General features: G+C 50.1%; 1 protein-coding gene across 4 annotated transcripts in view; it reads left to right on the forward strand.

Annotated features, from left to right (window-relative positions):
• DNAH2 (dynein axonemal heavy chain 2) overlaps positions 1–27,221 on the forward strand; it is a 167,437-nt gene that overhangs the window by 59,585 nt on the left and 80,631 nt on the right. For all 4 annotated transcript variants that reach the window (XR_005556086.1, XM_039337948.1, XM_039337947.1 and 1 more), the window contains exons 10-21: positions 1,805–1,892; positions 2,153–2,358; positions 2,509–2,638; positions 3,696–3,878; positions 7,416–7,630; positions 8,769–8,915; positions 12,572–12,728; positions 13,260–13,499; positions 14,571–14,759; positions 15,089–15,236; positions 17,142–17,334; positions 26,862–27,062. Coding sequence is in view for 3 of the 4 variants with exons in the window: in XM_039337948.1 (XP_039193882.1) it covers positions 1,805–1,892; positions 2,153–2,358; positions 2,509–2,638; positions 3,696–3,878; positions 7,416–7,630; positions 8,769–8,915; positions 12,572–12,728; positions 13,260–13,499; positions 14,571–14,759; positions 15,089–15,236; positions 17,142–17,334; positions 26,862–27,062 (2,097 nt within the window). In the remaining variant the exon portion in view is untranslated. The remainder of the gene's footprint in view (positions 1–1,804; positions 1,893–2,152; positions 2,359–2,508; positions 2,639–3,695; positions 3,879–7,415; positions 7,631–8,768; positions 8,916–12,571; positions 12,729–13,259; positions 13,500–14,570; positions 14,760–15,088; positions 15,237–17,141; positions 17,335–26,861; positions 27,063–27,221) is intronic.

Here is a 27,221-nt window from a genome sequence, read left to right on the forward strand (position 1 = left end):
AGTGGTTGCCTGGTCCTTGACAATTAAGCCTTAAGTGTTCCTTGTCTGCTTCAAATTCAAATTAGCGGGGCTGGATCAATATCGAGCAAGATACAAAAAGGTATTTAAGACGGGCGCTGCGGCACCGCTGGACCCGGATTAGGCTCTTGAGGCTGGTCCCCCAGGGTCGGGGTCCTCGGCCTCCTCTGATTAGCTGATTTCTTCAGAAACCTCTTTGCCACAGTGGGGGGTGGGCGGAGGAGAAGAAGATGAAGGAGATCAGCAGAGAGAATCAGAACCAGGTTCAGAATAGAAGCTGGAAGGGGCCTTGGAGGTCTTCTAGTCCAGCCCCCTGCTCAAGCAGGAGAGCCTAGACCACGGGTAGGCCACCTTGGCTCTCTTATGACTGGTGGACTTCAACTCCCAGAATTCCTGAGCCAGCCATGCTGAGGGGAAAGGGAGAGGTTTCCAAGCTGAGCCAGGCTGGCTCAGGAATTCTGGGAGTTGAAGTCCACAAGTCATCAAGGGAGCCATAGTTCCCTCACGCTGGCTGAGGAATTCTGGGAGTTGAAGTCCACGAGTCATCAAGGGGACATAGTTCCCTCACGCTGGCTCAGGAATTCTGGGAGTTGAAGTCCAGAAGTCATCAAGGGAGCCATATTTCCCTCACGCTGGCTCAGGAATTCTGGGAGTTGAACTCCACGAGTCATAAAAGAGCCAAGGTTGCCTACCCCTGCCCTAGACCATTTCAGACAAGCAGCTGTTCAATCTTTTCTTCAAAACCTTCAGTGGTGGAGCACCCACAACCTCTGGTGGCAAGCCGTTCCACTGGTTCATTATTCTCACTGTTCGTTTCTCAGTTCTAGGTTGCTTCTCTCCTTGATTAGGTTCCACCCGTTGCTTCTTGTCCTGCCTTTAGGTGCTTTGGAGAAGAGCTGGACCCCTGTCCTCTTCTCTGTGAGAGCCCCTCAAATATTGGAAGGCTGCTGTCCTGTCACCCCTGGTCCTTCTTTTTGTTAGACTCACAGGATGACAGAGTTGGAAGGGACCATGGAGGTCTTCTAGTCCAACCCCTTGCTTAAGCAGGAGACTGTTTTCCATTTCAGACAAATGGCTGTCCAGTCTCTTCTTCAAAACGTCTAGTGTTGGAGAAGGGAGGGAGGGAAGAAAGGAAGGAAGGAAGGAAGGAAGGAAGGAAGGAGGGGAAAAAAAGAATAACAGAATAACGGAAGGGACCTTGGAGGTCATCTAGTCCAGCCCCCTGCTCAGGCAGGAAACCTTATACCATTTCAGACAAATGGCTGTCCAGTCTCTTCTTAAAAACTTCCAGTGTTGGAGAAGGGAAGGGAAGGGAAGGGAAGGGAAGGGAAGGGAAGGGAAGGGAAGGAAGGAAGGAAGGAAGGAAGGAAGGAAGGAAGGAAGGAAGGAAGGAAGGAAGGAATAACAGAATAACGGAAGGGACCTTGGAGGTCATCTAGTCCAGCCCCCTGCTTAGGCAGGAAACCCTATACCATTTCAGACAAATGGCTGTCCAGTCTCTTCTTAAAAACTTCCAGTGTTGGAGAAAGGAAGGAAGGAAGGAAGGAAGGAAGGAAGGAAGGAAGGAAGGAAGGGGAAAAAAAGAATAACAGAATAACAGACTCGGAAGGGACCTCAGAGGTCATCTAGTCCAACCTCCTGCTCAGGCAGGAAACCCTACATACCATTTCAGACAAGTGGCTGTCCAGTCTCTTCTTAAAACCTTCCAGTGATGGAGCACTCACAACTTCTGGAGGCGAGGAGTTCCACCGATCAATTGTTCCTTAACTACTGACTCTCCTCACAGGCTTTCTGGGAAGGGATGGGTCCTCGACCAGACCAGCATCTTTGCCCAGGTGGATGCCTTTGTCCAACGCTGCAAGGACCTCCTGGAGGTAGGTCTGGTGACCATCTCAGTGGTCCATGTTAGCTTCCAAGGGTTGACCTTCGGAACGATCTAGGCCTGCTCGCATCGTTGGTGTCCAGTTTTCTGCAGAGCAGGCCGGACTGAGGGATCTCCAGCCCGGTGGACAGCTGTCTGCTGCTGCCTCTTCTCCCATAATTCTCTGAGCAGGGGCGGATCCAACTGACTCCATGTCCAAGAGAGTCGATCCAAATGAAGGTGGTGATCACAGCCGCTTCCTTCTCCTGATAGGTCTGCGATAGCCAACAGCACTTTGCCCGCTGGGAAGACGGCAAACAGACCCCACTGCCTTGTTTCTTCGGTCAACAAGGCCCTCAAATGGCCCGGAGCTTGCTGGAGATCGAGGAGACCTTCAATAAATATCTCAACAACCTCCGGAACGTGAAAGGAGGGATTCTGGATGTGAAGAACACGACCTGGCACGAAGACTTCAACCGGTGAGAAAGGGTCCACTTGAACAAGAGAAGACGGGTCTTCCCGTGGGGCTGGAGCGTGGGGAGGGAGGGAGAGCTCCGTGGAGGTGTGCAATGGAGGTCCACCAAGGTGGCTTACAACGGCTTCTTCTCCCTTCTTCTTGTGCTCACCAGCTTCCGCGCAGGAGTCAAAGACCTGGAAGTCATGACCCAGAACTTGATGACTTCGGCCTTCGAGACGGTGAAGGATGTAGAACATGGGGTGGAGATTCAAGACATCTTCCAACATCTGTCATCCCGAGAGGTAAACCTAGGCCAAGCGTCTCCCTTGGCCTGATCTGGGAAGATGGGGAGCAGCTAAGACAGTGGTTCTCAACCTGTGGGTCAGGACCCCATTTGGGGGTCGAACGACCATTTCAGGGGGGTCGCCAAACAACGCAGTCCGCCATTTTTTCCCCCTTTTCCTTAGCTGTGCTCCTCCCTTTTATTCTATTAGCTTTTGAAAGCCAATAGAATAGACTCTCTTGAATAGAGTCCAATTCTATTGGCTTTCAAAAGCCAATAGGAATTGTCCAGGCTGTCTCTGCCCTGCTGAGCCCGCCAAAAGTCCCATTCTGCAAACGGTGCTGCACCAGTTGAGTAGTCCTCGACTTACGACCGGTTGAGTAGTCCTCGACTTACGACCGGTTGGGGGTCGCGGTATTAAAAAGGTTGAGAACTACTGAGCTAAGAGGAGAGAGAAAGACAAGGCTTCCAAGAATATATGTGTCAGTACTAAAGTGACATCTGGTGGACCTGCGGTCCAGCTTTCTTAGCGAGCAGAAGAATGGCTTCTACTGAATGATGCTCGGAAGGGTTGAAGCAACTTGACAACAAGTAGACTTCAATTCCCCGAATTCAGAATTTGGGCAGTTGAAGACCACCCATCCTCATGTTGCCGGGCTTGAGCTTCGAATGTCTTAGCACAGCCTTTCCCCACGTGGACTTCAACTCCCAGCATCCCTTGCCTTAGCTGGGTTGACCAGGAAGGGAATTCTGGGATCTCAGAAGGGATCTTTGGTCCAACGAAAGCAACCGACCTCCTCGGGGGTGACGTGCACAGGAGCACAGGAGAGAAGCAAGGAACACGGGGGTAGAAACGAGAACAAGCTTCTCAAACTTGAATAGCTTGAAGGTGGGTGGACTTCAACTCCCAGAATTCCCCAGTGGAATTCAGGTTGCCCAGTCTCCAAGACACCAGGTTCAAGGAAGTTGGGGAAATGCAGGAGGATCTTACAACAGAACGGAAGACAGAGCTGGGAGGGACCTTGTAGGTCTTCCTCCACTCCCTTGACCCAACCGGTGTCTTCTCCTTCCTTCAGGCCATCAAGCGCACCTTCGACAAGAAGACCGTTGACGTTTTCATGCTCTTCAACCGGGAGCTCTCCCTGGTGAACAAGGAACTGAGCAAGAAGACTCCTTTCCTGACGCCATACATGTGCCATTACTCGGGCATGGCCCACTGGATGCGTGCGCTCCGGCGCCGTGTGGACAGACCCATGCAGGTAGGACTTGACGGCTTCTAAGACTGGGCTGAAGGCATCTTCCATAGCTTCCCGGCGTGGCCTCTCCTGAACTCCGGGCTCAGTTGGGAGGAGACCCAAGAGGACGGTGAAGGTATTTTACAGGCAGTCCTTGACTTATAACGACCATGGGGGACCAGCATTCCCCTTGCTAAACAAGGCGCATACCCGATCTTACGACCTTTTTTGCCATAGTACAGGTAGTTACAACAGTCACAACATACAACAGCTCCTAACCCCTAACACTAACCCTAGCCTTAACCCTAAACCTAAACCTTAACCCTAACACTAGCCTTAACCCTAACACCTATCCCTAACCCTAGCCTTAACCCTAACCCTAACTCTAAACCTAACCCTAACCTTAAACCTAAACCTAAACCTAAATCTTAAACCTCTTAACCCTAACCCTAGCCTTAACCCTAACCTTAATCCTAACCCTAGCCTTAACCGTAACCCTAAACCTAAACCTAAATCTTAAACCTAACCCTAACCCTAACCGTAACCTTAACCCTCACCCTAACCTTAACCCTAACCCTAACCTTAACTGTAACCTTAACCCTAACTCTAAACCTTAACCTTAATCCTAACCCTAACCCTAGCCTTAACCGTAACCCTAAACCTAAACCTAAATCTTAAACCTAACCCTAACCATAACCTTCACCCTAACTCTAACCCTAGCCTTAACCCTAACCCTAACTCTAAACCTTAACCTTAATCCTAACCCTAACCCTAGCCTTAACTGTAACCCTAAACCTAAACCTAAAACTTAAATCTAACCCTAACCGTAACCTTAACCCTAACCCTAACCCTAACCCTAGCCTTAACCCTAACCCTAACCCTAAACCTTAACCTTAATCCTAACCCTAACCCTTAACCGTAACCCTAAACCTAAACCTAGCCTTAACCCTTAACCCTTAACCCTAACCCTAGCTCAGTGATGGCGAACCTTTTAGAGACCGAGTGCCCAAACTGCAACCCAAAACTCACTTATGCATCGTCGGGTGCCGGGTGGGCGTGGCCCATTGGGTGGGCGTGGCTTCGGTGGTAACGGCAGACTGGGTGGGACTAAAAAGTTCAATCAATCAATCCCAACTTTGCGAGATCTTTTTTTTCCCGCGAGAAGTTGAAATTGACTGATTGATTGAAACTTTTTTTTTTTTTTTTTTTTGCACACGGCGGCGGAGGCCTAAAGCGAAAAGGTTTTATAAAACCCAGCTGATGGCCTAGAACTGGGGCGACGGTGCGCGTGCCCAGAGAGAGGGCTCTGAGTGCCGCGTCTGGCACCCGGGCTGTAGATTCGCCACCACTGCCCTAGCTCTAACCCAGTGGTTCTCAACCTGTAGGTTGGGACCCCATTTGGGGTCGAACGACCATTTCACGGGGGTCGCCAAACAACGCAGTCCGCCATTTTTTTCCCCTTTTCCTTAGCTGTGCTACTCCTTTTTATTCTATTGGCTTTTGAAAGCCAATAGAATAGACTCTCTTGAATAGACTCTAATTCTATTGGCTTTCAAAAGCCAATAGGAATTGTCCAGGCTGTCTCTGCCCGGCTGAGCCCGCCAAAAGTCCCATTCTGCAAACGGTGCTGCACCAGTTGAGTAGTCCTCGACTTACGACCGGTTGAGTAGTCCTCGACTTACGACCGGTTGGGGAGGGTCGCGACATTAAAAAGGTTGAGAACCACTGCGCTAGCCCTAAAGCAGAGGTCCCCAACCTTCGGACTGGTTCCGTGGGCAGAGTTTTTTCCGCGGACCGGTGGGTGCCTGTTTTTTGTCTGCTGCCTGCATCCCACGGATGGGGCTTTGCTTGTTTGTGCCGACCGATTGCTGGCGTGCCGCGGCCGGTACCGGTCCGCAGACCGGCAGAGGGTTGGGGACCGCTGGCATAGAACTTCCATAGTTGCAAGGCGAGGCTGCTTCCCATTCAGCAACTTACACAACGGCCGGAGAAGATTTCGACGAGCGAGGATGAGTCTGCCCCCCTTTTCGTCGGCTGGTGCCCTCCCTGTCGTTCACGGGAAGGCACGAGGTGTGTGTGTGTGTGTGTGTGTGTCGCCGCCCTCCCGCTTCCTCGCCAGCTCTGACGAAGCGACCCCTCGCTCAGCGGGGCCGGCCCGCGGCAACTGACTCAACCACGCTAGCGCCAGCTGGTTTTTTTCCGAAAACACTCCTTACTTTTTTATCTTGGCACCGACCGTTGGCACCCGTTTTTCTAGGTGGCATGTGTTGTTTTCTTCATTACGCCCACCCGAACGGGTCTGAGCGGGCGACAGGGAGTTTATTTTGCAATTTCCTGCCGACCGAGCCAAGGAAAAGACTCGGGGAGTGGAACATGGGACTTCGGGGTGGGAGGCGGGAAGCGATGGGCTCTGGGTGCAGGAAGACCGTGGGCATCGCCGTTAGGATGTCGCACACGTAGCCCTGACCACCTTTTCCAGCTGCGTGGCCTCCGCAAGGAATTACACGTAGTCCTCCACGTACGACCGTGCGCTCGGTGACCGTTCCAAGTCACGACGGCGCTGAAAAAGGCGACTTAACGACTATTTTTCAATTACGACCGTCGCAGCATCCCAGTTTTGTCACGTGATCAAGACTCGGACGCTCGGCAACTGACTCATATTTATGACGGTCGCAGCATGCCGGGTGGGGTCACGTGGGTTGTCTTTTTGCGACCAGCAAAGCCAATGGATCCACTTAACGACCGGGTGACTAATTTAACAACGGCAGGGATTCGCTTACCGAGAGTAGCAAGGAAAGTCGTAAGACGGGACCAAACTCACCGAACCACAAAAATTTTAGGCTGGAGTCTGGTCATAAATGGAGGACTCCCGGTTAATTTAGGCTGCCTTTCGCATTCTGGCCTCTGCTGGTAAGAATTTGGGCGCAACATTTTTACCCACTTGGCAAGAAACGGCATTATCGGTAGGGCTCGGCGTACGGCCACAGTGCAACCCAAAATGTCCGTTGCTAAGCAAGACGGTCGTTAAGTGAGTCTTGCCCCGTTTTACCAGCTTTCTGGCCTCAGTTGTTCAACGAATCACTGTGGCTGCCAAGTTAGTAAACCCGGTTGTTAAGTGAATCCGGCTCCCCCCCCCATGGACTTTGCTAAAAGGGGATCACGGGATGCCGGAACATTGCGACCGTCGTAAATACGAGTCAGTTGCCAAGCATCTCAGTTTTGATCACCCGACCACGGGGAGGTTGCAACAATCGTCAGGGTGAAAAACGGTCGTAGGCCTCTTTTTTCAGCACCGTTGTAACTCTGAACGGTCACTAAATGAACGGCCGTAAGCCGAGGACCGCCTGTGCATAAGACTCTAGTCAATTAACAGTGAACACTGCATAGATAAGGATCGAGGGAATTTAAGGGAGGCTGGCCATGGATCCCTTTGGGCAACGCAAGGACTCTGCACTGATGGCCCGTTTCAGCTCTGCCTGGCCCTGCTCTCCTACAGTCCCTTTCTCTCTCTCTCTCTCTCTCTCTCTCTCTCTCTCTCTCTCTCTCTCTCTCGTTGGCCAGTGTCTCACCAAAGCCCACTTTATCCCCCACATTGGGACTGGAGAAGAGAGCTTCCAGACCTACCAGCTTCTGGTGCAGGCCATGGATGAGATCGAGAGAAAGACCTTTCACGAGTGGACCCAAGGCTTGGACAAGGACAGCCTGAAGCGCCTGGACACCCCTCTGCTCATCCCGAGCGCCGAGATGCCGGGAATGCTGGACATCAATTTTGACAAGTGAGTGAGAGGCGCGGGAAGAACCGGAGAGGACCGTGTTGCCCTGGGGTTCCACCACCGTCTCATGGGGCCTTCCTTCTTCCTTCTCCTCCTCCTTCTTCTTTCTCCTTGTTCCTTGTTCCTTCCCCTTCTCCTTTGTCCTTCTTCTCCTTCTCCTTCCTTCTCCTCCTTCTTCCTTTGCTTCTCCTCCTCGTTCATTCTTCTCCTTGTCCTCCTTCCTTCTCCTTCTGCTTCACCTCCTCATTCTCTTCCTCCTCCTTCTTCCTTTGCTTCTCCTCCTCCTCCTCCTCCTCCTTCCTTGCTCTTCCTTCTTCTCCTTCCTTCTTCTCCTTCCTTGCTCTTCTTTCTCCTCTTCTTCCTTCTCCTTCTCCTTTGTCCCTCTCCTTCCTTCTACTCCTTCCTTTCCCTCCTTCCTTCTCCTCCTCTTCCTTATTCTCATTCATTCTCCTCCTCATCCTCCTTCCTTCTTCTGCTTCTCCTCCTCATTCTCTTCCTCCTCCTCCTTCCTTTGCTTCTCCTCCTCCTCCTTCCTTGCTCTTCCTTCTCCTTCTTCTTCTCCTTCCTTCTTCTCCTTCCTTGCTCTTCTTTCTTCTTCTCTTCTTCCTTCTCCTTCTCCTTTGTCCTTCCTCTCCTTCCTTTCCCTCCTTCTCCTCCTCTTCCTTATTCTCCTCATTCATTCTCCTCCTCATCCTTCGTCCTTCTTCTGCTTCTCCTCCTCATTCTCTTCCTCCTTCCTTTGCTTCTCCTCCTCCTTCCTTGCTCTTCCTTCTCCTTCCTTCTTCTCCTTCCTTCTTCTCCTTCCTTGCTCTTCTTTCTTCTTCTCTTCTTCCTTCTCCTTCTCCTTCTCCTTTGTCCTTCCTCTCCTTCCTCCTACTCCTTCCTTTCCCTCCTTCCTTCTCCTCCTCTTCCTTATTCTCCTCATTCATTCTCCTCCTCATCCTCCTTCCTTCTTCTGCTTCTCCTCCTCATTCTCTTCCTCCTCCTCCTCCCTTGCTCTTCCTTCTCCTTCCTTCTTCTCCTTCCTTGCTCTTCCTTCTCCTTCCTTCTCCCCCTCCTTCTCCTTCTCCTTCCTTCTCCTTCCTTCTCCTCCTTCTTCCTTCTGCTTCTCCTCCTCCTCATTCTCCTCCTCCTCCTCCAGGCACTTGCTGAAATTATTTGTGGAAATCCACTATTGGGAGAGGGTGCTGTTTGAGATCCCCCATTACGTGGTAGAGGTATACGAACGGAAGGAAGACCTGCGGAACCTGAGGGAGAACCTCCTGCTAGTGGCCCGGGACTACAACAGGTTAGTAGCTCCGGGTCCCTGTCTAATCTCGTAGGAGGGTAGACATCTACCTCAGCTTCGCAGCCAATAAATAGGGCGACCTTTGCCACTCTCCTCCTGCAGCAGCTGGGAGTTGTCCCTTGAGGCCTAGAGGCTGATCCGGTTACTCAGTCTTGCCCCCAGAAGTTGTGGATGCTCCATTACTGGAGGCTTTTTTAAGGAGAGGGTGGAGACCACCCTTGTCTGAAATTGTCTGAGGTCTCCTGCTGGTCACCACAATGTAAACAAGATGCTGAGACTCTAGAAAGAGTGCAGAGAAGAGCAACGAAGAGGATCAGGGGACTGGAGGCTAAAACATACAAGGAACGGTTGCTGGAATAGTTTAACGAAGAGAAGGACGAGGGGGGACAGGATAGCAGTCTTCCAGTATCTCAGGGGCTGCCCCAAAGAAGAGGGAGTCAAGCTATTCTCCAAAGCCCCTGAAGGCAGGACAAGAAGCAATGGATGGAAACGAATCAAGGACAGACCTATCCTGGAACTAAGGAGAAATTTCTGGAAGGAAGGAAGGAAGGAAGGAAGGAAGGAAGGAAGGAAGGAAGGAAGGAAGGAAGGAAGGAAGGAGATGGGAATGAGAAGGAGGGAGGGAGGAGGAAGGAAAAGGAAGGAAGGAAGGAAGGAAGGAAGGAAGGAAGGAAGGAAGGAAGGAAGTTGATGGGAATGAGAAGGAAAGGGAGAGAGGAAGGAAGGCAGGAAGGAGATGGGAATGAGAAGATTGGAGGAAGGGAAAATGGAAGGGAGGGAGGGAGGGAGGGAGGGAGGAAGGAAGGAAGGAAGGAAGGAAGGAAGGAAGGAAGGAAGGAAGGAAGGAAGGAAGGAAATCAAACTATTCTCCAAAGCGCCTGAAGGCAGGACAAGAAACAATGGATGGAAACTCATCAAGGAGAGAAGCAACCTAGAACTAAGGAGAAACTTCCTGACAGTGAGAACAATTAATCAGTGGAACAACCTGCCTCCAGAAGAGGTGAATGCTCCAACACTGGAAGTTTTTAAGGAGAGACTGGACAGCCCTTTGTCTGAAAAGGTCTAGGGTTTCCTGCCTGAGCAGGGGGTTGGACTAGATGACCTCCAAGGTCCCTTCCAATTCGCCTGCTATTCTCTCTGAAGCCCCTTGGTTCGCGTGTCTTGAGAGACAGGAAGATGCCAGGACCGCCCAGCTTTGAAGCCGGGGACCTCCAGATTTAGAAGCCAGGATGTCACCCCACATAAACGCTGAGTAACCCTCTTCGTCGGAGGAAGGTTCAGAAAAGGGTTGAGGCCAAACGGCGGGCCGTCCACCCGGCGGCCATCCCTCGCGGCCCCGGCTCTCGCTTCGCTTAACAAGCCTTGGAGGGCGAGAAGGACCTCCGTGGAGAAGACCTTCCTCCAGTCCTCCAGTTCAGACGACGCTGGGCAACTGGCTCGTATTTAGATGCTCGCAGTGTCCTAGACCTCATGGGACACTCCCCCCCCCCCATTTGCGACCTCCTGAAAGTCAGTGAGAAATCCAGACCCGCTTAACGACCGCGTTACTGCCGTGGTTCACTTGCCGCTTGGCGTTGCCCGCTTTTCCTCCGTGGTGCGGATAATCTGGGCGAGCCGCCACGGCGGGCAGTGTGCGTGTGTCTCTGTGTGTGTGTGTCTTTCTCTGTCACCTCTGTAAGGGTGGCCAGCAAAATAACCGAGCGGGAAGGGAGCTCAGAGGCCTTGTAGTCTGACCCCCCCCCTGCTCCAGCAAGAGACCTGGGAGGAGCACCCAATTTGGTTGACTTCCTGAGATGTTCCTTCTGGAGCTGTGTGCTTGGCAAGGAGGGTCCCTGTTTTTTGTTTTCTTTCTGGAGTGCGACGGTACGGAGGTGTGTGTGTGTGTGTGTGTGTGTCTCGTGGGCTCCACCGGAGGAAGCGTGGTTTGCAACGAGCTTTCTCTTGGCAGCTGCATTCTCGTCATGACACAACGTGTGTGAAGCTGGTCTTTTGTGCCTGCGCGATTTTTCTCCTCGGAAATTAATTAGAGACCAGGTGGGTGTTTAGGGGGAGGCAGCTGGCCAGGAAGAAGGAGCCTGCTTGCAGCTTTATTGCTCAAGGAGGGATTAAAACGGGGCCCCGTGCGTTAGGCCTTCCCGGGGATTACTTTTACCATCGTCCACATCCCACATCGGTTGGAGCCAGGAGGGCTGCGGGTAGTGGGCAGGGGAGATTCTAGGACAGGGTTTCTCAATGTTGGGCACCTTTAAGACATTTGGACTTCATCTCCCAGAATTCCAGGCTTAAGATAGGTGGACTTCATCTCCCAGAATTCCACGCATAAGATAAGTGGACTTCATCTCCCAGAATTCCACACTTAAGATAAGTGGACTTCACCTCCCAGAATTCCAGGCTTAAGATGAGTGGACTTCAACTCCCAGAATTCCACTCTTAAGATAGGTGGACTTCATCTCCCAGAATTCCACGCTTAAGATAAGTGGACTTCATCTCCCAGAATTCCACGCTTAAGATAAGTGGACTTCATCTCCCAGAATTCCACACTTAGGTTGGGGCCAGGAGGGCTGGGGGTAATGGGTTTGTAGTCCAACATGCCACCTGGGCAGGGAAGACTGGAGGTTCTAGGTTTCTCAATGTTGGGCACATTTAAGATATTTGGACTTCATCTCCCAGAATTCCATACTTACGATAAGTGGACTTCCACTCCCAGAATTCCATTCTTAAGATAGGTGGACTTCATCTCCTAGAATTCCACACATAAGATAAGTGGACCATCTCCCAGAATTCCACAGTTAAGATAAGTGGACTTCATCTCCCAGAATTCCACACTTAAGAGAATTCCACACTGAAGATGGGTAGACTTATTTCCCAGAATTCCACACTTAAGATAAGTGGACTTCATCTTCCAGAATTCCACGCTTAAGATAAGTGGACTTCATCTCCCAGAATTCCACATTAAGTGGACTTCATCTCCCAGAATTCCATGCTTAAGATGGGTGGACTTCATCTCCCAGAATTCCATGCTTAAAAAAGTGGACTTCATCTCCCAGAATTCTACTAATTGGGTGGACTTCATCTCCCAAAATTCCACACTTATAATAAGTGGACTTCATCTCCCAGAATTCCACACTTAAGATAAGTGGACTTCATCTCCCAGAATTCCTTGCTTAAGATGGGTGGACTTCATCTCCCAGAATTCCACGCTTAAAAAAGTGGACAATCTCCCAGAATTCTACTAATTGGGTGGACTTCATCTCCCAGAATTCCACGCTTATAATAAGTGGACTTCATCTCCCAGAATTCCACGCTTAACATGAGTGGACTTCAACCATGCTGGCTGGGGAATTCTGGGAGTTGCAACCTTGCTTTGAAGATCTGTGACTGAAGGACCCTTGAGGGACTTTCAGGGTTTTGGGCTGGGCAAAATTTTCCAGGTTTTCCTGAAGGAACCCAAAGCTTCTCAGAGGCTGCGCAATCTACTCTAGGCTCTCTGGCCAGGACCAGGGATGGGAGTGAATTATGGAAACGAGGAACATCTGGAGGAGGGCCAGCTGCTACTTATTGTATGTTGATGGCAAGGCCTGGAGTGCGTCACAACTTCCATCTTGGGGAAGGAGAAGCTGGATCTCAACACCTTCCACCTTTGGTTGGTTACATAGGATCATCAGCATGCTGTCCCCGGAGGAGAGGGGCCTTTTCCGGGAACGCATCCGCTACCTGGACCGGAAGATCCAACCTGGCCTCAAGAAGCTCCACTGGTCCCTCAAGGGGGCCAGCACGGTCTTCATCTCGGAGTGTCGTCTCCATGCCAGCAAGGTCAGGATGTGGGCGCTCCCAGGGACCAGGATGTCTTGCAAGACAAAAAAAAAAACACGAGGGTTGACATCCCAAGACCCACAACTCACTTGGCGGCAGATTTGCCCCCCTCCCAGCTGTTTTGTCCACTCAGTACAGGGGGGCTGTGAAAGATGGAGGACACCAGGGTAGCGTTTCCCTCCTTCTGAGGTTCTGCTCCAGCAAGGAGTTCCTTGCTCCCCTTATTGTGGAAATTAAGACATTACCCTTTCCTTGCGCCTATCCTCATGTAGGCTTCACCTCTGCCTTGGTTGCCCTCTTTGGTAACCATCAGCCACCTCTGAGGTCAAAGCCATCTCCTGCTCCTCTGACCATGTCCTCCAGGACAGAGGAGATGCTCTTGAGATACCTTCGGGTCTCTTGGGCCAGCCACGTCTTCTCCTCTTGCCATTCTGAGCGTGGTCCTCCGTGCCCACTAGAACCACTTCTTCCCAACGTCTGCGGCTCTTCTTCCATCTTCTCTCCTGATGTCCTCCCTCGTTCTTCCCGCAGGTCCAGAACATTGTGAATGAATACAAAGCAGCCACCTTGGCCATTGCTCGCCGGGCCCAGCAGATGAGCGAGGCTCTCTTGGTCCGGATCACTGGTAAGCGGGTCTACAATGACCTGGAGTTTGAAGAGGACCAGAAAGACCACCGGGACCTGGTGCAGAAGAAGCTGGTCACCTTCCACGAAGGCAGCATTGCCATCATGCGGCAGACGTACGAGGTCTTCAAGAACGATGGGCCGGAGGTGAGGAGGACCAGCAAGTATCTTTTGGGAAGGGAGAAATTCATGAGCTGTATGCTTGAAGGACACTGAGCCGAACCCCTGTATAGTGGTGGTGGTGATTCTTCTTCTTCTTCTTCTTCTTCTTCTTCTTCTTCTTCTTCTTCTTCTTCTTCTTCTTCTTCTTCTTCTTCTTCTTCTTCTTCTTCTTCTTCTTCTTCTTCTTCTTCTTCTTCTTCTTCGTCTTCTTCTTCTTCTTCTTCTTCTTCTTCTTCTTCTTCTTCTTCTTTCTTCTTCTTCTTCTTCTTCTTCTTCTTCTTCTTCTTCTTCTTCTTCTTCTTCTTCTTCTTCTTCTTCTTCTTCTTCTTCTTCTTCTTCTTCTTCTTCTTCTTCTCCTTCTCCTTCTCCTCCTTCTCCTTCTCCTTCTCCTTCTTCTTCTCCTCCTCCTCCTCTCCTTCTCCTTCTTCTCGTCTTCTCCTCCTCCTCCTCCTTCTTCTTCTCCTTCTTCTCCTTCTCCTCCTCCTTCTTCTTCTGTGAAGGCCTGGCGTAGTTGGAGGGTCTATATCAGTGGTTCTCAACCTTTTTAATGCTGCGACCCCCCCAATCGGTCGTAAGTCGAGGGCTACTCAACTGGTGCAGCACCGTTTGCAGAATGGGACTTTTGGCAGGCTCAGCAGGGCAGAGACAGCCTGGACAATTCCTATTGGCTTTTGAAAACCAATAGAATTAGACTCTATTCAAGAGAGTCTCTTCTATTGGCTTTCAAAAGCCAATAGAATAAAAGGGAGTAGCACAGCTAAGGAAAAGGGGGGGAAAAATGGCGGGCTGCGTTGTTTGGCGACCCCCGTGAAATGGTCGTTCGACCCCAAATGGGGTCCCGACCCACAGGTTGAGAACCACTAGTCTACATTGTCCCTTGATCTGGCGATGACCAGCGGCCACCCTTGCTATGGATCTTGAAGGTCCACTTAGGATCCCGAGGAAGGCTTTCTTTTCCTTCATCCCAATGGACTGAGAGAGACCCTCTCCTGCCGATTCCCTGTGGGCTTTTTCTGAGGCCAGCCCATCCCCTCTTCCCCAACCCTCCTCCCTCAGGTCCAGCAGCACTGGTTCAACTACACGGTCAGGATGAACCGGATGATGGAGGACGCCCTGCGGCTGAACGTCAAGTGGTCCCTGATGGAGCTCTCCAGGGCCATCAACGGTGACGGCAAGACCAGCCCCAACCCTCTCTTCAGGGTGAAGGTCATTCTGCAGGACAATTCTCCTGGGCAGACCCCCCAGGTGAGCCGTGGAGGTCTTCTCACTTCTAAGAGCAACCTTTCTCCTCCTGACAGGAGACTGTGAAGATGACTATTAGATCTCTGCTTGTTCCAGAATCAAAGGAACGATGGGACACGCCAAGCTCCTTTGAAGGGTCTTTCACCGAGAACCTGAAAACAGGTCCACCTTGTGAGCTTGGGGTCCTGTCTTCAGCAGAGTTGTGGGTCTGGGACCCCAAAATTAATTGATTTCCCCCCCCCCTTCTTCCTGGCCTAGCCTTGTTTCTCAGTAGACCTTGAGGTCTCCCCGTTGGTCCTTGTTGACTCCCTGGTTGGCTCCTGCTCTTCTAGGTGGCGTTCTCCCCCTCGCTACTCCAGCTGGCGAGCATGGTCAATGACATCAGCACCCATCTGATCTCCAGCATCACCGTCTTCCGGCATCTTCCTGAGATCCTTATCCGGCGCAAGTTTGCCCGCGAACCCATTTCTGTCCTTGTGGGTAAGGCCGCGTCCTTGAGTGGGACGCTTGTCCCCATTCCCCTAAGGTCTATTGAGGACTCCAGAGACGTGTCTTCTGTATGCGTGGATTCTGTGCATCTCCTCCTTCCCAGGGTAGATGAATGCAATCGCCCATCTCAGTTCAGACCTTGTCTGGAATGAAGCTAGGTGCAAAAAGTAGAGAGAAGTTCCTCCCACTAAGACACAGGTCGGCAACCTGCGGCTCTGGAGCCACATGCGGCTCTTTGAGCCTTCCCCTGTGGCTCCCAGCCTCCTCTGCCATTTCCAGAGAGAGACAGAGACAGAGAGAGGCAATTGCGCTTCCCTGCTTCTCTGTGTGTGTGTCTCTCTCTCTCTCTCTGTGTTTTTGTGTTTGTGTGTATGTGTGTAAAAGAGAGAGCACTCACAGTGTTCTCCGAGGAGCTGAAAAGCTTACTGGGCGGGGCTCCTCCCTTTGCTGAGTCTCTGCAGGAAGCAGGAAGGGCAAGAGAGAGCTAGCTAGCCCAGCTAGGCTGACTCAGGAATTCTGGGAGTTGAAGTCCATGAGTCATAAAAGAGACGAGGTTGCTTACCCCTGAGCTTGTTGGAGAACAGCTTGAAGCCAGCTTGCCAGGTGAGCAGCAGATAGGAGAGAGGGAGAGGGGGGGAGAGAAAGAGAGAGAGAGAAAAAGAGAGAGAGGGGGGGAGGGAGAGAGAGAGAGAGGAAAGAGAGAGAGAGAGAGAAAGAGAGTGGGGGAAGAGAACTGGCAGACCAAGGGCAGATAGAGAGAGAGGGAGGGAGAGAGAGAGAGACAGAGAGAGAGAGAGACCCTTTTGACATCTAAAATGAAGATAACACTGCATATATCTTTTTTTTACCTGTGTATATATATATTTGTTTTCTGAGGTTTTCGCGGGTATTTGTATGTAGGTCTTTGGTTGTTCGGGTTTTCTCCCGCGTAAAATTGGAAGTGTCTTGGCGACGTTTCGACGAAGTCCCATTTGTCATCTTCAGGCTGGTGTTTTCAGCTTCGTGCTTTGAGCAGCAAAGCTGACCAGCCTGAAGATGACGAATGGGACTTCGTCGAAACGTCGCCAAGACACTTCCAATTTTACGTGGGAGAAAACCCGAACAACCAAAGACCTACATATATATATATATATATATATATATATATATATATATATATATATATATATATATATATACATACATACATACATACATACATACATACATACATATACATACACACATATATATACACATACACAAACATACATACACACACAGAAACACACACACACACACACACACACACACACATACACACCTATAATAAAGGTAAAAAAGGATATACGCAGTGTTATCTTCATTTTAGATATCAAAAGGGTTTTGCGGCTCCCGGTGTTTTGTTTTGGGTGGGAAACGGGTCCAAGTGGCTCTTTAAGTGTTTTGGGTTGCCTACCCCTGCACTAAGAGAATGGTTGTGTACCACACAACTGGGAGCTTCAGCGGTTCCAGAAGGCTGTGGCCAAGCACTTAACGGAGATCACACGTCTGCTTTGTCAACCAAACTTGTCATCGGGAGGGTTCCAGGTGCAATTCAAGGTGCTGGTCCTCACCTCCAAAGCCCAACAAGGCAAAGAGGCTCGTGATGGTCTGAGGAACCATCTCATTTGTGGTTCCTCCCATTCCACAACGCCAGAGTTGAGATGCTCCAGGTCCATTTTTCTTCCTGTTGGTGAACTTCCTCCGTAGAAAAGTTGAGCTGAGCGATTCCTTTCTTAGAAGACGAACAACCTCTGCTTGGTTCCTTCAAGGTGTCTCTCCCGCTAGGATCTCCCTAAGTCCTACTGACCGTGTTGGTGATCGGTGAAGAGTTTTAGGAGGTTCTGGGAAACTTATCTGTTGCTTGTTCCTCAGAGCGGGATGAAGACATCAAGAAGATTCAGACTCAGATCAGCAGCGGCATGCAGAACAACGCCACCCTCCTCCAGGGCTACCTGAAGACCTGGGACGTGTACCGGGAGATTTGGGAAGTCAACAAAGACGCCTTTATCAACCGCTACCGGCATCTCAACCCACTGGTCTCATCCTTCGATGCCGATACTGCCCGGTAAGGTTGTTCTCAAGCTATGGAGTGGAGGAAATTGACACACACCCCCGCGTTGACACCCAAACTAAAGGTGCCTTGAAGGGTTCAGGAGAACCTCAAGAGACCACCTTGATGTATTCCAGTTCTCCTTTAAACCCATCCTTTTTAGTAGCCATCATCAGTTATGAATCCTATGAAGCATTTGATCATGTGAAGTATTAATGCCACTCTTCAATGCCTTGGTAAGGCCACACTTGGAATACGGCATCCAGTTTTGGTCACCACGATGTAAAAAAGAGGTTGAGACTCTAGAAAGAGTGCAGAGAAGAGCAACAAAGATGATTAGGGGACTGGAGGCCAAAACATATAAGGAACGGTTGCTGGAATTGGGTATGTCTAGTTTAACGAAGAGAAGGACAAGGGGGGACATGATAGCAGTCTTCCAATATCTCAGGGGCTGCCCCAAAGAAGAGGGAGTCAAGCTATTCTCCAAAGCGCCTGAAGGCAGGACAGGAAGCAATGGGTGGAAACTAATCAAGGAGAGAAGCAACCTAGAACTAAGGAGAAACTTCCTGACAGTGAGAACAATTAACCAGTGGAACAACCTGCCTCCAGAAGCAGTGGATGCTCCAACACTGGAAGTTTTTAAGAAGAGACTGGACAGCCATTTGCCCGAAATGGTGTAGGGTTTCCTGCCTGAGCAGGGGGTTGGACTAGATGACCTCCAAGGTCCCTTCCAACTTTACTATTATTATTATTATTATTAGATCAAGGGCCATTCTAATCCCGCATTTGTTTTCCATGGCAATTTAGCAGTTGCCTCTGGAGACCTCACAGCAGGACATGGCTTTTCCCCCACCTCCTGCCAACATCCCCCCCTCCCACGTAGTCATTGGAGGCATCTTTCCCCAACTTTGGAGCTAGCATGGTGTCTCCTTGAGGCCTACTAGCCTTTGATAGATCTGTCCCCCGGGAATGGATCCATTTCCCCCCTCCAGGTTGGTGGCCATCCACACGTTGAGTAATAAATTCCACAAGTTAATTACTTGCGTTCTGTGAAGAGGTACTTTATCTCTTGTAAATCTCCTTTAAGCCAGCTCCACTGAGCAATTAGAGTCTTAAAAACCTTTTCGCCAAGACAACGCTAATAATGTGTTTGTGTATGCGCACGGGCACGCATAATGGGCGGATGGCGAGGAGGAGTCCTTTAAGATCCGTGAGTCAAGGAACAATTGTGCCACGGGATGATGTCCATGAAGAACCTGGCCTGTGGGAGGTTGAAGGGCTGCAGGTCCCAAATCCCAAATCTGTTCATAACCGTTTTAATGCCGCGACCCCAACCGGTCGTAAGTCGAGGACTACTCAACCGGTCGTAAGTCGAGGACTACTCAACTGGTGCCGCACCGTTTGCAGAATGGGACTCTTGGCGGGCTCAGCAGGGCAGAGACAGCCTGGACAATTCCTATTTGCTTTGGAAAGCCAATAGAATTAGACTCTATTCAAGAGAGTCTATTCCAGCGGTTCTCAACCTGTGGGTCGGGACCCCATTTGGGGTCGAACGACCATTTCACGGGGGTCGCCAAACAACGCAGTCCGCCATTTTTTCCCCCTTTTCCTTAGCTGTGCTCCTTCCTTTTATTCTATTGGCTTTTGAAAGCCAATAGAAGAGACTCTCTTGAATAGAGTCTACTTCTGTTGGCTTTCCAAAGCCAATAGGAATTGTCCAGGCTGTCTCTGCCCTGCCAAGCCCACCCAAAACCCCATTCTGCAAACGGTGCTGCACCAGTGGAGTAGTCCTCGACTTACGACCGGTTGAGTAGTCCTCGACTTACGACCGGTTGGGGGTCGCGGCATTAAAAAGGTTGAGAACCACTGGTCTATTCTATTGGCTTTCAAAAGCCAATAGAATAAAAGGGAGTAGCACAGCGAAGGAAAAGGGGGAAAAAATGGCAGACTGCGTTGCTTGGCGACCCCCGTGAAATGGTCGTTCGACCCCAAATGGGGTCCTGACCCACAGGCTGAGAACCACTGTCCTAGGTGAAGTCCTCCAGAGCAGGAATCAGAGCAGCTGACTCAACCTGGTTGACCCAGAGCCATCCAAGGCCCAAGTAGGACCATTTCAGATCTTCTCAGTGGCCCAAGAAAACAACTCGGGCTCTGCAAGGAGGCCAACCTTTGCAGAAGAATCGGGAGTGGTTCCAGAATAGGCCAGCTGGGCATGGAATCCCACTCTGAGCAGATGTCCACCTCAAGTGGGCAGGAAAGGCCAGGAAGGATAAAACTGTGGCGGGTGTCTCTGTAAGGAATGTGTCCTGCTTGAGCAGGGGGTTGGACTAGAAGACCTCCAAGGTCCCTTCCAAATCTGTTATTCAGTTACTCTGTTACCCTCGTATAACAACAACAACAATAGTAATAATGTTGGAAGGGACCACTCAAAGTTCCAACAGCACTGTAAAAAGTGATTTACGACCCAGTTCTCGCACTTACGACCGTCGCAGCGTCGCCATGGTCACGTGACTAAAATTCGGACGCTTGGCAACTGACTCGTATTTATGACGGCTGCAGTGTCCCGGGGTCACGTGATCCCCTTTGATGACCTTCGGTGGGGCAGACTGATTCGCTGAACAGCCGTGTGTGACTCACTTAGCAACCACAGTGATTTACTTAACAACGGTGGCAGGAAAAGTCATAAAACGGGGCAGAACTCACCTAACGACTGTCTCGCTTAGACGTGGAAATTTTGGGCTCAGTTGTCGTAAGCCAAGGATTATCTATCATTATAATTAATATATAAGTGTCTAATGATTCAGAGTAGCTGTGATTGTAATTGAGAGGCTGGCTTGGGGCTGAGGACTCTCGGGGCGCCTCGGTGGTTGCCAGTGATTGTCATCCATACCAGGAGCAGAACAGCTGGGGGCAGCTAAGCCAAAGTCTGCCCTCTGTCTCTCGCCCCCCTCCTCGTCTTTCCCCACTAAGCCTTTGGCAGGCTTCCCATTCCACCCTACGCCACGGGGTGCAGGACCCCTGTGAGCTTCTGCTGCCCTGCTCGCTGAGTGCTGCGCGAGCCACGGATTTTGGTAAACGAGCAGCCGTCGGGAGACGAAAACCTCGTTCCCTGCAAATGTCAAAAGCGATTGTGGGAAACAGTTAAAGCGGGGGCCCGAAAGGCAGAGTGTCTTTGTGCAAGTCGGATGTTTGCACAGCTCTGCCTCTGGAGACCTCCCATTAAGAGCTGTGTCAACAAGACCCAGCCGCTGCCGCGGTGGCTGCAGGCCGGAGGCCCTCGGAAGCCCCCTCCCCATCCCAGGCCTGGTCCCGGGTGGAGGGAGCCAGCTTTGGGGATGCGGTGGCTTTATTCTGGGGAGGGGATAACAGTCCATCTTGGCTTTGCTAAGTCACATTTTTTTAACACAGGTCGTTCTCGGCTTACGGCCACAATTGAGCCCAACAATTATGTGGCCGAGCGAGACGTTAAACGATTTTTGTCCCCGTTTTACGACCTTTCTTGGCACCGTTGTTAAGGGAATCCCTGCAGATGCGAAGCTAGTCCTATGGCTGTTGAGCGAACGTGGCTTCAGGATTGACTTTTGTTTGTCGGAAGGCGGCAAAAAGGGATCAGGTGACCCTGGGACACTGCATGTGTCATAAATGCGAGTCAGTTGCCGAGCGTCTGAATTTTGACCACGTGACCCTGGGGATGTTGCAGTGGTCGTGTGAAAGACGGTCACAAGTCACCGTTTTCAGTGCTGTCGTAACGGTCACTAACTGAACCGTGGTAAGCCGAGGACTACCTGTAGTTGTATAGGGACCTATCCATTTGGTGAGGTAGGACGTGCAGTCCTCAACTTACAACCACTCTCTTAGCGACCAAAGTTCTGACAGATCTTTCTGGGATTCCAGGTGGTCCTTGATTTAGGACCCCCAACACGGACCACAGAATTCCCATTGCTAAGCAAAGCCGTTGCTAAGGGAGTCACACACAATTTTACGAACAGGTTTTCTGCTCCGGCTGTTAAGTGAATCACCACAGTCGTTAAGCGGATCTGGCTTCCCCCATCGACTTTGTCAGAAGTCGGCAGGGACACGCCAACCATTGTAAAACCTGGCTGTCGACAAGCAGATGAATTCTGATCACATGAATGTGGGGATGCTGCGATGGTCGTAAGTGTGAGGACTGGATGCAAATGCGACCACCGTCCGTAAGTGTGAGGGCCGGTCATAAGTGTGAGGACCGGTCATAAGTGTGAGGACTGGCCAGTGCTGTTGTAACTTCAACAGTCGCTAAACAAGTGGTTATAAGTTGAAGACTACCTGTACTTACGACCTGGATTTGAAGCTCCAACAGTTACCTCAGCTGTGTTTTATTACCGTTTTACCAGAAACAGGCCTTCCGACCTACGGCGAACCGCTGACTCATTTAACGACCGACATCATTCGCAAAATAACCACGACGGTCAGTTTATAATTGCCCCTCCTCGCTTGTCAACTACCACAAAAAAAGCTCATAAAATTGCGGTCGGTCGTGTGACCATCGCGACCAACGGTGGTGGGCAGGCTCCATTCTGGTCATAAATCGAGGACCTCCTGTAGCCACGCCCACTTGCCCTTTGACCTTCCCGCTTTCAGGCTTCTGGGTGGCGGGGGGCTTAGTGGGCAATTTTCCCTAGGACCCTCGGCGGCATCCCCAGATTTGAGGCAGGCAAGGGGGGGGGACAGAATACGGGATGTCCTCCACTTACAGCAATTCATTTAGCGACCATTTGAAGTTACGACGGCGTGGAGAAAAGTGACTTACGGCCATTTTTCACACGACCAATGCAGCCTCCCCAGGGTCACGGGAGCTACATTCAGATGCTTGACAGCTGACTCACACTTACGACCGTTGCAGCATCCCCCCCCCCACGGTCACGTGATCCAAATTCATCCGTTTGGCAACTGACTCATATTTATGACAGTCGCAGTGTCAACGGGGAAACCCCGATTCACTTAACAACTTAAATGGGACTCATTCAATGACTCATTCACTTCACAAGTTTGTGACTAAGAACTGCGCAGCGATTTGCTTAACGGCCGTGTTACTCCTTTGAGAACTGCAGGGATAAAAAAAGACATAAAATGGGGCAAAAACTCACTTAACAAATGTCTCACTTGGCAACATAAATGTCAGGTTCCGTTGTGGTCCTAAGCCTAAGGAGTACCAATAATAATAATAATGATAATGATGATGATGATGATGATGATAATAATAATAACAACAACAACAACAACAATAATAATAAAGTTGGAAGGGACCTTGGAGGTCATCTAGTCCAACCCCCTGCTCAGGCAGGAGACCCGATTCCATTTCGGACAAATGGCTGTCCAGCCTCTTCTTAAAAACTACCAGTGTTGGAGAAGGAAAGAAGGAAGGAAGGAAGGAAGGAAGGAAGGAAGGAAGGAAGGAAGGAAGGAAGGAAGGAAGGGGAAAAATAACAGAATAACAGATGGAAGGGACCTTGGAGGTCATCTAGTCCAACCCCCTGCTCAGGGAGGAAACCCTACCCCATTTCAGACAAAGGGCTGTCCAGTCTCTTCTTAAAAACTTCCAGTGTTGGAGAAGGGAGGGAGGGAAGGAAGGAAGGAAGGAAGGAAGGAAGGAAGGAAGGAAGGAAGGAAGGAAGGAAGGAAGGAAGGAAGGAAGGAAAAAAAGAAATAACAGACTCGGAAGGGACCTTGGAGGTCATCTAGTCCAACTCCCTGCTCAGGCAGGAAACCCTATAGTACCATTGCAGACAAATGGCTGTTCGAGTTACTTTAACCGAGTTACTCTGTGATTCTGTTATTCAGGATAAAATCCGCTTCAAATTCAGAATGAAATCAGTTTTTTCCACAGGAAAAATCACCCTCCTAAACCCGCAGCGGCCAACTCAAGGGGCTCCTCCATCACAAGAAGGGGTGGGCAAGTGTGTGTGTGTGTGTGTGTGCGTGCACGCCGAGCAGCATCTTCTGGCATCTTTGCCGGCTTGCGCTCTGCGCTGCCGACTCAGCACTTCTGACGGCTGATTTAGGAGCCCAGCCTGGGAAAAAGATGAATTTGGACCCCTATAGGGAGTGGGGGGGCTGGGACAAGCCCCCCCCCTTCCCACAGCCTCATCTGTCTCTGCCAGGACCCCCGTTCTAACGTGAGCCGGTTTATTTCTCTCTGCACCCTGCTGAGCGTTTTTTTTTTTTCTTTTTTTCTCTGTTTTTTTCTCTCCCTCTCTTTTTTTCTCTCCCCGTTAATAAAAGTTTGGCTTCGTGCTTGCAGTGACCCATTAACAGGGAATTAATTAAAGAAACGGGAAGATTTAATAAGTCCCCTTGGGGGCTGGAAGCCTTTTCCACCGGCTGGCCTCCCTCGCTCGGATGACTCCGGGAGAGGGAAAGAATCAAAAAGGCTACATTTCAATTAACAAAAAGGGTCTCAAAGTTCCTCTCCTTCCTCCGAGCCCCCCCCCCCCACTCGCCAAGCTGGAGGGGGGGGGTCGTTTTGGCAAGTTTTTCAGGTCTCTGGACAACGGAGGACGGTGGGAAAAGTCAGATTCTTTCTTTCTTTTTTTCTTTCTTTTTTCTATCTATCTATATCTATCTATCTATCTATCTATCTATCTATCTATCTATCTATCTATCTATCTATCTATCTATCTATCTATCTACCTCTGTCTGCCAGTCTGCTTGTCTCTCTATCTTTCTCTATGTATCATTTATCTTTCTCTTTCTTTCTTTCTTTCTTTCTTTCTTTCTTTCTTTCTTCCTCCCTCCCTATTCTGGACAGCACACTCCCTCTCTTTTCCTTTCTCTCTCTCTTTCTCTTTTCCTTCTTTTCCCTTTCTTCCTCTGCCTCTCCTTCCCTCCTTCCCTCTCCCTCCCTTCCTCTCTTTATTTTCCTTCCTTCCTTTCTTCTTCTTTCCTTCCTTCTTTCCTTCTTTTCTTCCCTCCTTCCTTTCTTCCTCTCCATTTCTCTTTCCTTCCTCTCCTTCCTTCCCTCCTTCCTTCTGCTTTTTTCTTTCCCTTCCTTCCCTCCCTACTGCCTTCTCTTTTTCTTCCTTCCTTCCTCTTTCTTTATTTTCCTTCCTTCCTTCCTCTTTCTCGCCTTTTCTTCCTTCCCTCCTTCCTCCCTTTCTTCCTCTCCCTTTCTCTTTCCTTCCTCTCCTTCCTTCCCTCCTTCCTTCTGCTTTTTTCCTTCCTTCCCTCCCTACTGTCTTCTCTTTTTCCTTCCTTCTTCCTTCCTTCCTTTCTTTATTTTCCTTCCTTCCTCTTTCTCGCTTTTTCTTCCTTCCCTCCTTCCTCCCTTTCTTCCTCTCCCTTTCTCTTTCCTTCCTCTCCCTTCCTTCCTTCCTTCTGCTTTTTTTCTTCCCTCCCACCCTCCTTCTCTTTTTCTTTCCTTCCTTCCTTCCCTCCTTCCCTCCCTCCTTCCCTCCCTCCCTCCTTCTCTTTTTCCTTCCTCTTTTTCCTTCCTTCCTTCCTTCCTTTCTTCCTTCCTTCCTTCCTTTTCACTCCGTCCTGGAGATCAATCAAGCAATCCCACCGGGGCTTTTTCCAAAGTTCGACCACCGGACGCCTCTTTGTCGGAGCCAGGATTAGACGGAGGATCATTAGATTAAAGGGATTCATTAGAGGAAGCCCAGAATTCTTGTAGGTGACATCCAGGCGCTCCAGCTTCATTACCGGGCCAGCAGAACATCTGCTCTTCCGCAGCTCCGCAGACTTCGCTGCATGCTAAGTAGCCCCACCGTTTTCCCGCCGCTTGGTTCTCCAGCCTAGAGAAGAAGGGGGTCCGGTAACCCCGAGCAGCCGCAAACTAGGGGAGATGGGTGCCTCGGGACCAAGGCTTTGGCCTAGGGAAGGCGGGGCCTGCTTTTTCGTTCCCAAATCAGTGGGGGGGGGGGTAATCCCTTGAGGCTGGATCCAGGGAGGTCTAGCCTAACACAGGGAAGGCTTAGAGGAGACCTGATAGCCGGTCCTTGATGGGCCTGTCATGGGGAAGAGGGCCTCCATTTGCTCTCCATAAGATCTGAGCAATGGGTGGAAGCTGGCCAGAGGGAGACCCAACCTTGAAACAAGGAGATTGGGAGAACAATTAATCAGTGGAACGACTGGCCTCCAGAAGTGGTGGGTGCTCCAACACTGGTGGCTTTCAAAAATGGCCTATCCCTGATATAAGGTCTCATGTCTTGAGCAGGAGGTTGGACTAGAGCAGGGGTCCCCAAGCCCCCGTCCGTGGACCGGTACCGGGCCGTGGCATGCAAGCAACTGGTCCGCATAAACAAGCAAAGCCTCATCTGTGGGATGCAGGCAGTACACAAAACCACGCACCCTCTGGTCCGTGGAAAAACTTCTCTCCATGGAACTGGCCCCTGGTGCCCAGAAGGTTGCAGAAGAAGACCTCCATGGTCTCTTTCAGCCCTATGATTCTATGATCTATCTCTTTGCGTGTCTATTCCGTCTACTGTGTTTACATCTAATTTATCCCGCCCTCCATCCTCCATTCATCATATCTACCTATGTATCATCTATCTATCTATCTATTTATCTATCTATCTATCTATCTACCGACCGGTATCTATCTATCCATCCATATCTATCTATCTATCCATCCATATCTATCTATCCATCCATATCTATCTACCCATCCATATCTATCTATCCATCCATATCTATCTATCTATCTATCCATCCATATCTATCTATCTATCTATCCATCCATCCATATCTATCCATCCATATCTATCTATCCATCCATATCTATCTATCCATCCATATCTATCTATCTATCTATCTATCCATCCATCCATCCATCCCTATCTATCTATCCATCCATATCTATCTATCTATCCATCCATATCTATCTATCCATCCATCCATATCTATCTCTATCCATCCATATCTATCCATCCATCCATATCTATCTATCTATCTATCTATCTATCTATCTATCTATCTATCTATCTATCTATCCATCCATCCCTACTATCTATCTATCTATCTATCTATCTATCTATCCATCCATATCTATCTATCTATCTATCCATTCATCTATCTCCTCTCTCTCTTTCTCTCTCTCTCTCTATCTTTCTTTCTATCTATCTATCTATCTATCTATCTATCTATAGTCTATCAAATAGAAATAGAAATAATAGAAATAAAAATAATAGAAATAGAAATAAAAATAATGGAAATAGAAATCTTATTTAAATATCTATCTGTCATCTATCCATCTATCCATCATCTCTCTGTATATCTATCTATCCATCCATCCATCCATCCATCCATCATCTATCTATATATAATTATCTCTATCTTTTTCTGTCTGTGTCTGTCCATCCAGCCATCTTCTCTCTCTCTCTCTCTCTCTCTCTCTCTCTCTCTCTCTCTCTCTCTCTCTCTCTCTCATCTTTACATTTTCAAAAAAAGGCTGGACAGTCCGTTGTCCTGGGGGCCGTATGGGTCTCCGGTCTTGGACAGGGGGGAGATGGACTAGAGGACCTCCAAGGTCCCCTTCCAGCGCTCTGTCTCTCTGCTCCTTCCAGCTACATGGAGGTGGCCAACAACGTTCAGAGGGAGGAGACGGTGCTAAGCATCCAGTTTGTGCTGCTGGACTGCTCCCACCTGAAGGCCGCCGTGGTCCAGCACTGCAACGAGTGGCAGAACAAGCTGACCAACCTGCTGAAGGAGATGGCCACCAGCCGCTTGAGGGAGCTGACCGCTTACCTACAAGACAACGCGGCCGAGTGAGTGTCCCCTGGGGGACCCCCTTTCCGCACCCTCCTCTCTTTTCCCACCTTAAGACGCTGGGGTTTTCGGCTGGGAAGCCAGCAGCCCGGGTTTGAGACCCGAGCTGGGGTGAGCTCCCGTCCTCCCCTCAGCTTCTGCCAACCTAGCAGTCCAAA

This window comes from Crotalus tigris, unplaced genomic scaffold (assembly GCF_016545835.1).
Source record: "Crotalus tigris isolate CLP2741 ecotype Arizona unplaced genomic scaffold, ASM1654583v1 scf7180000017690.20705106771:4171800, whole genome shotgun sequence".
Taxonomy (NCBI): domain Eukaryota; kingdom Metazoa; phylum Chordata; class Lepidosauria; order Squamata; family Viperidae; genus Crotalus; species Crotalus tigris.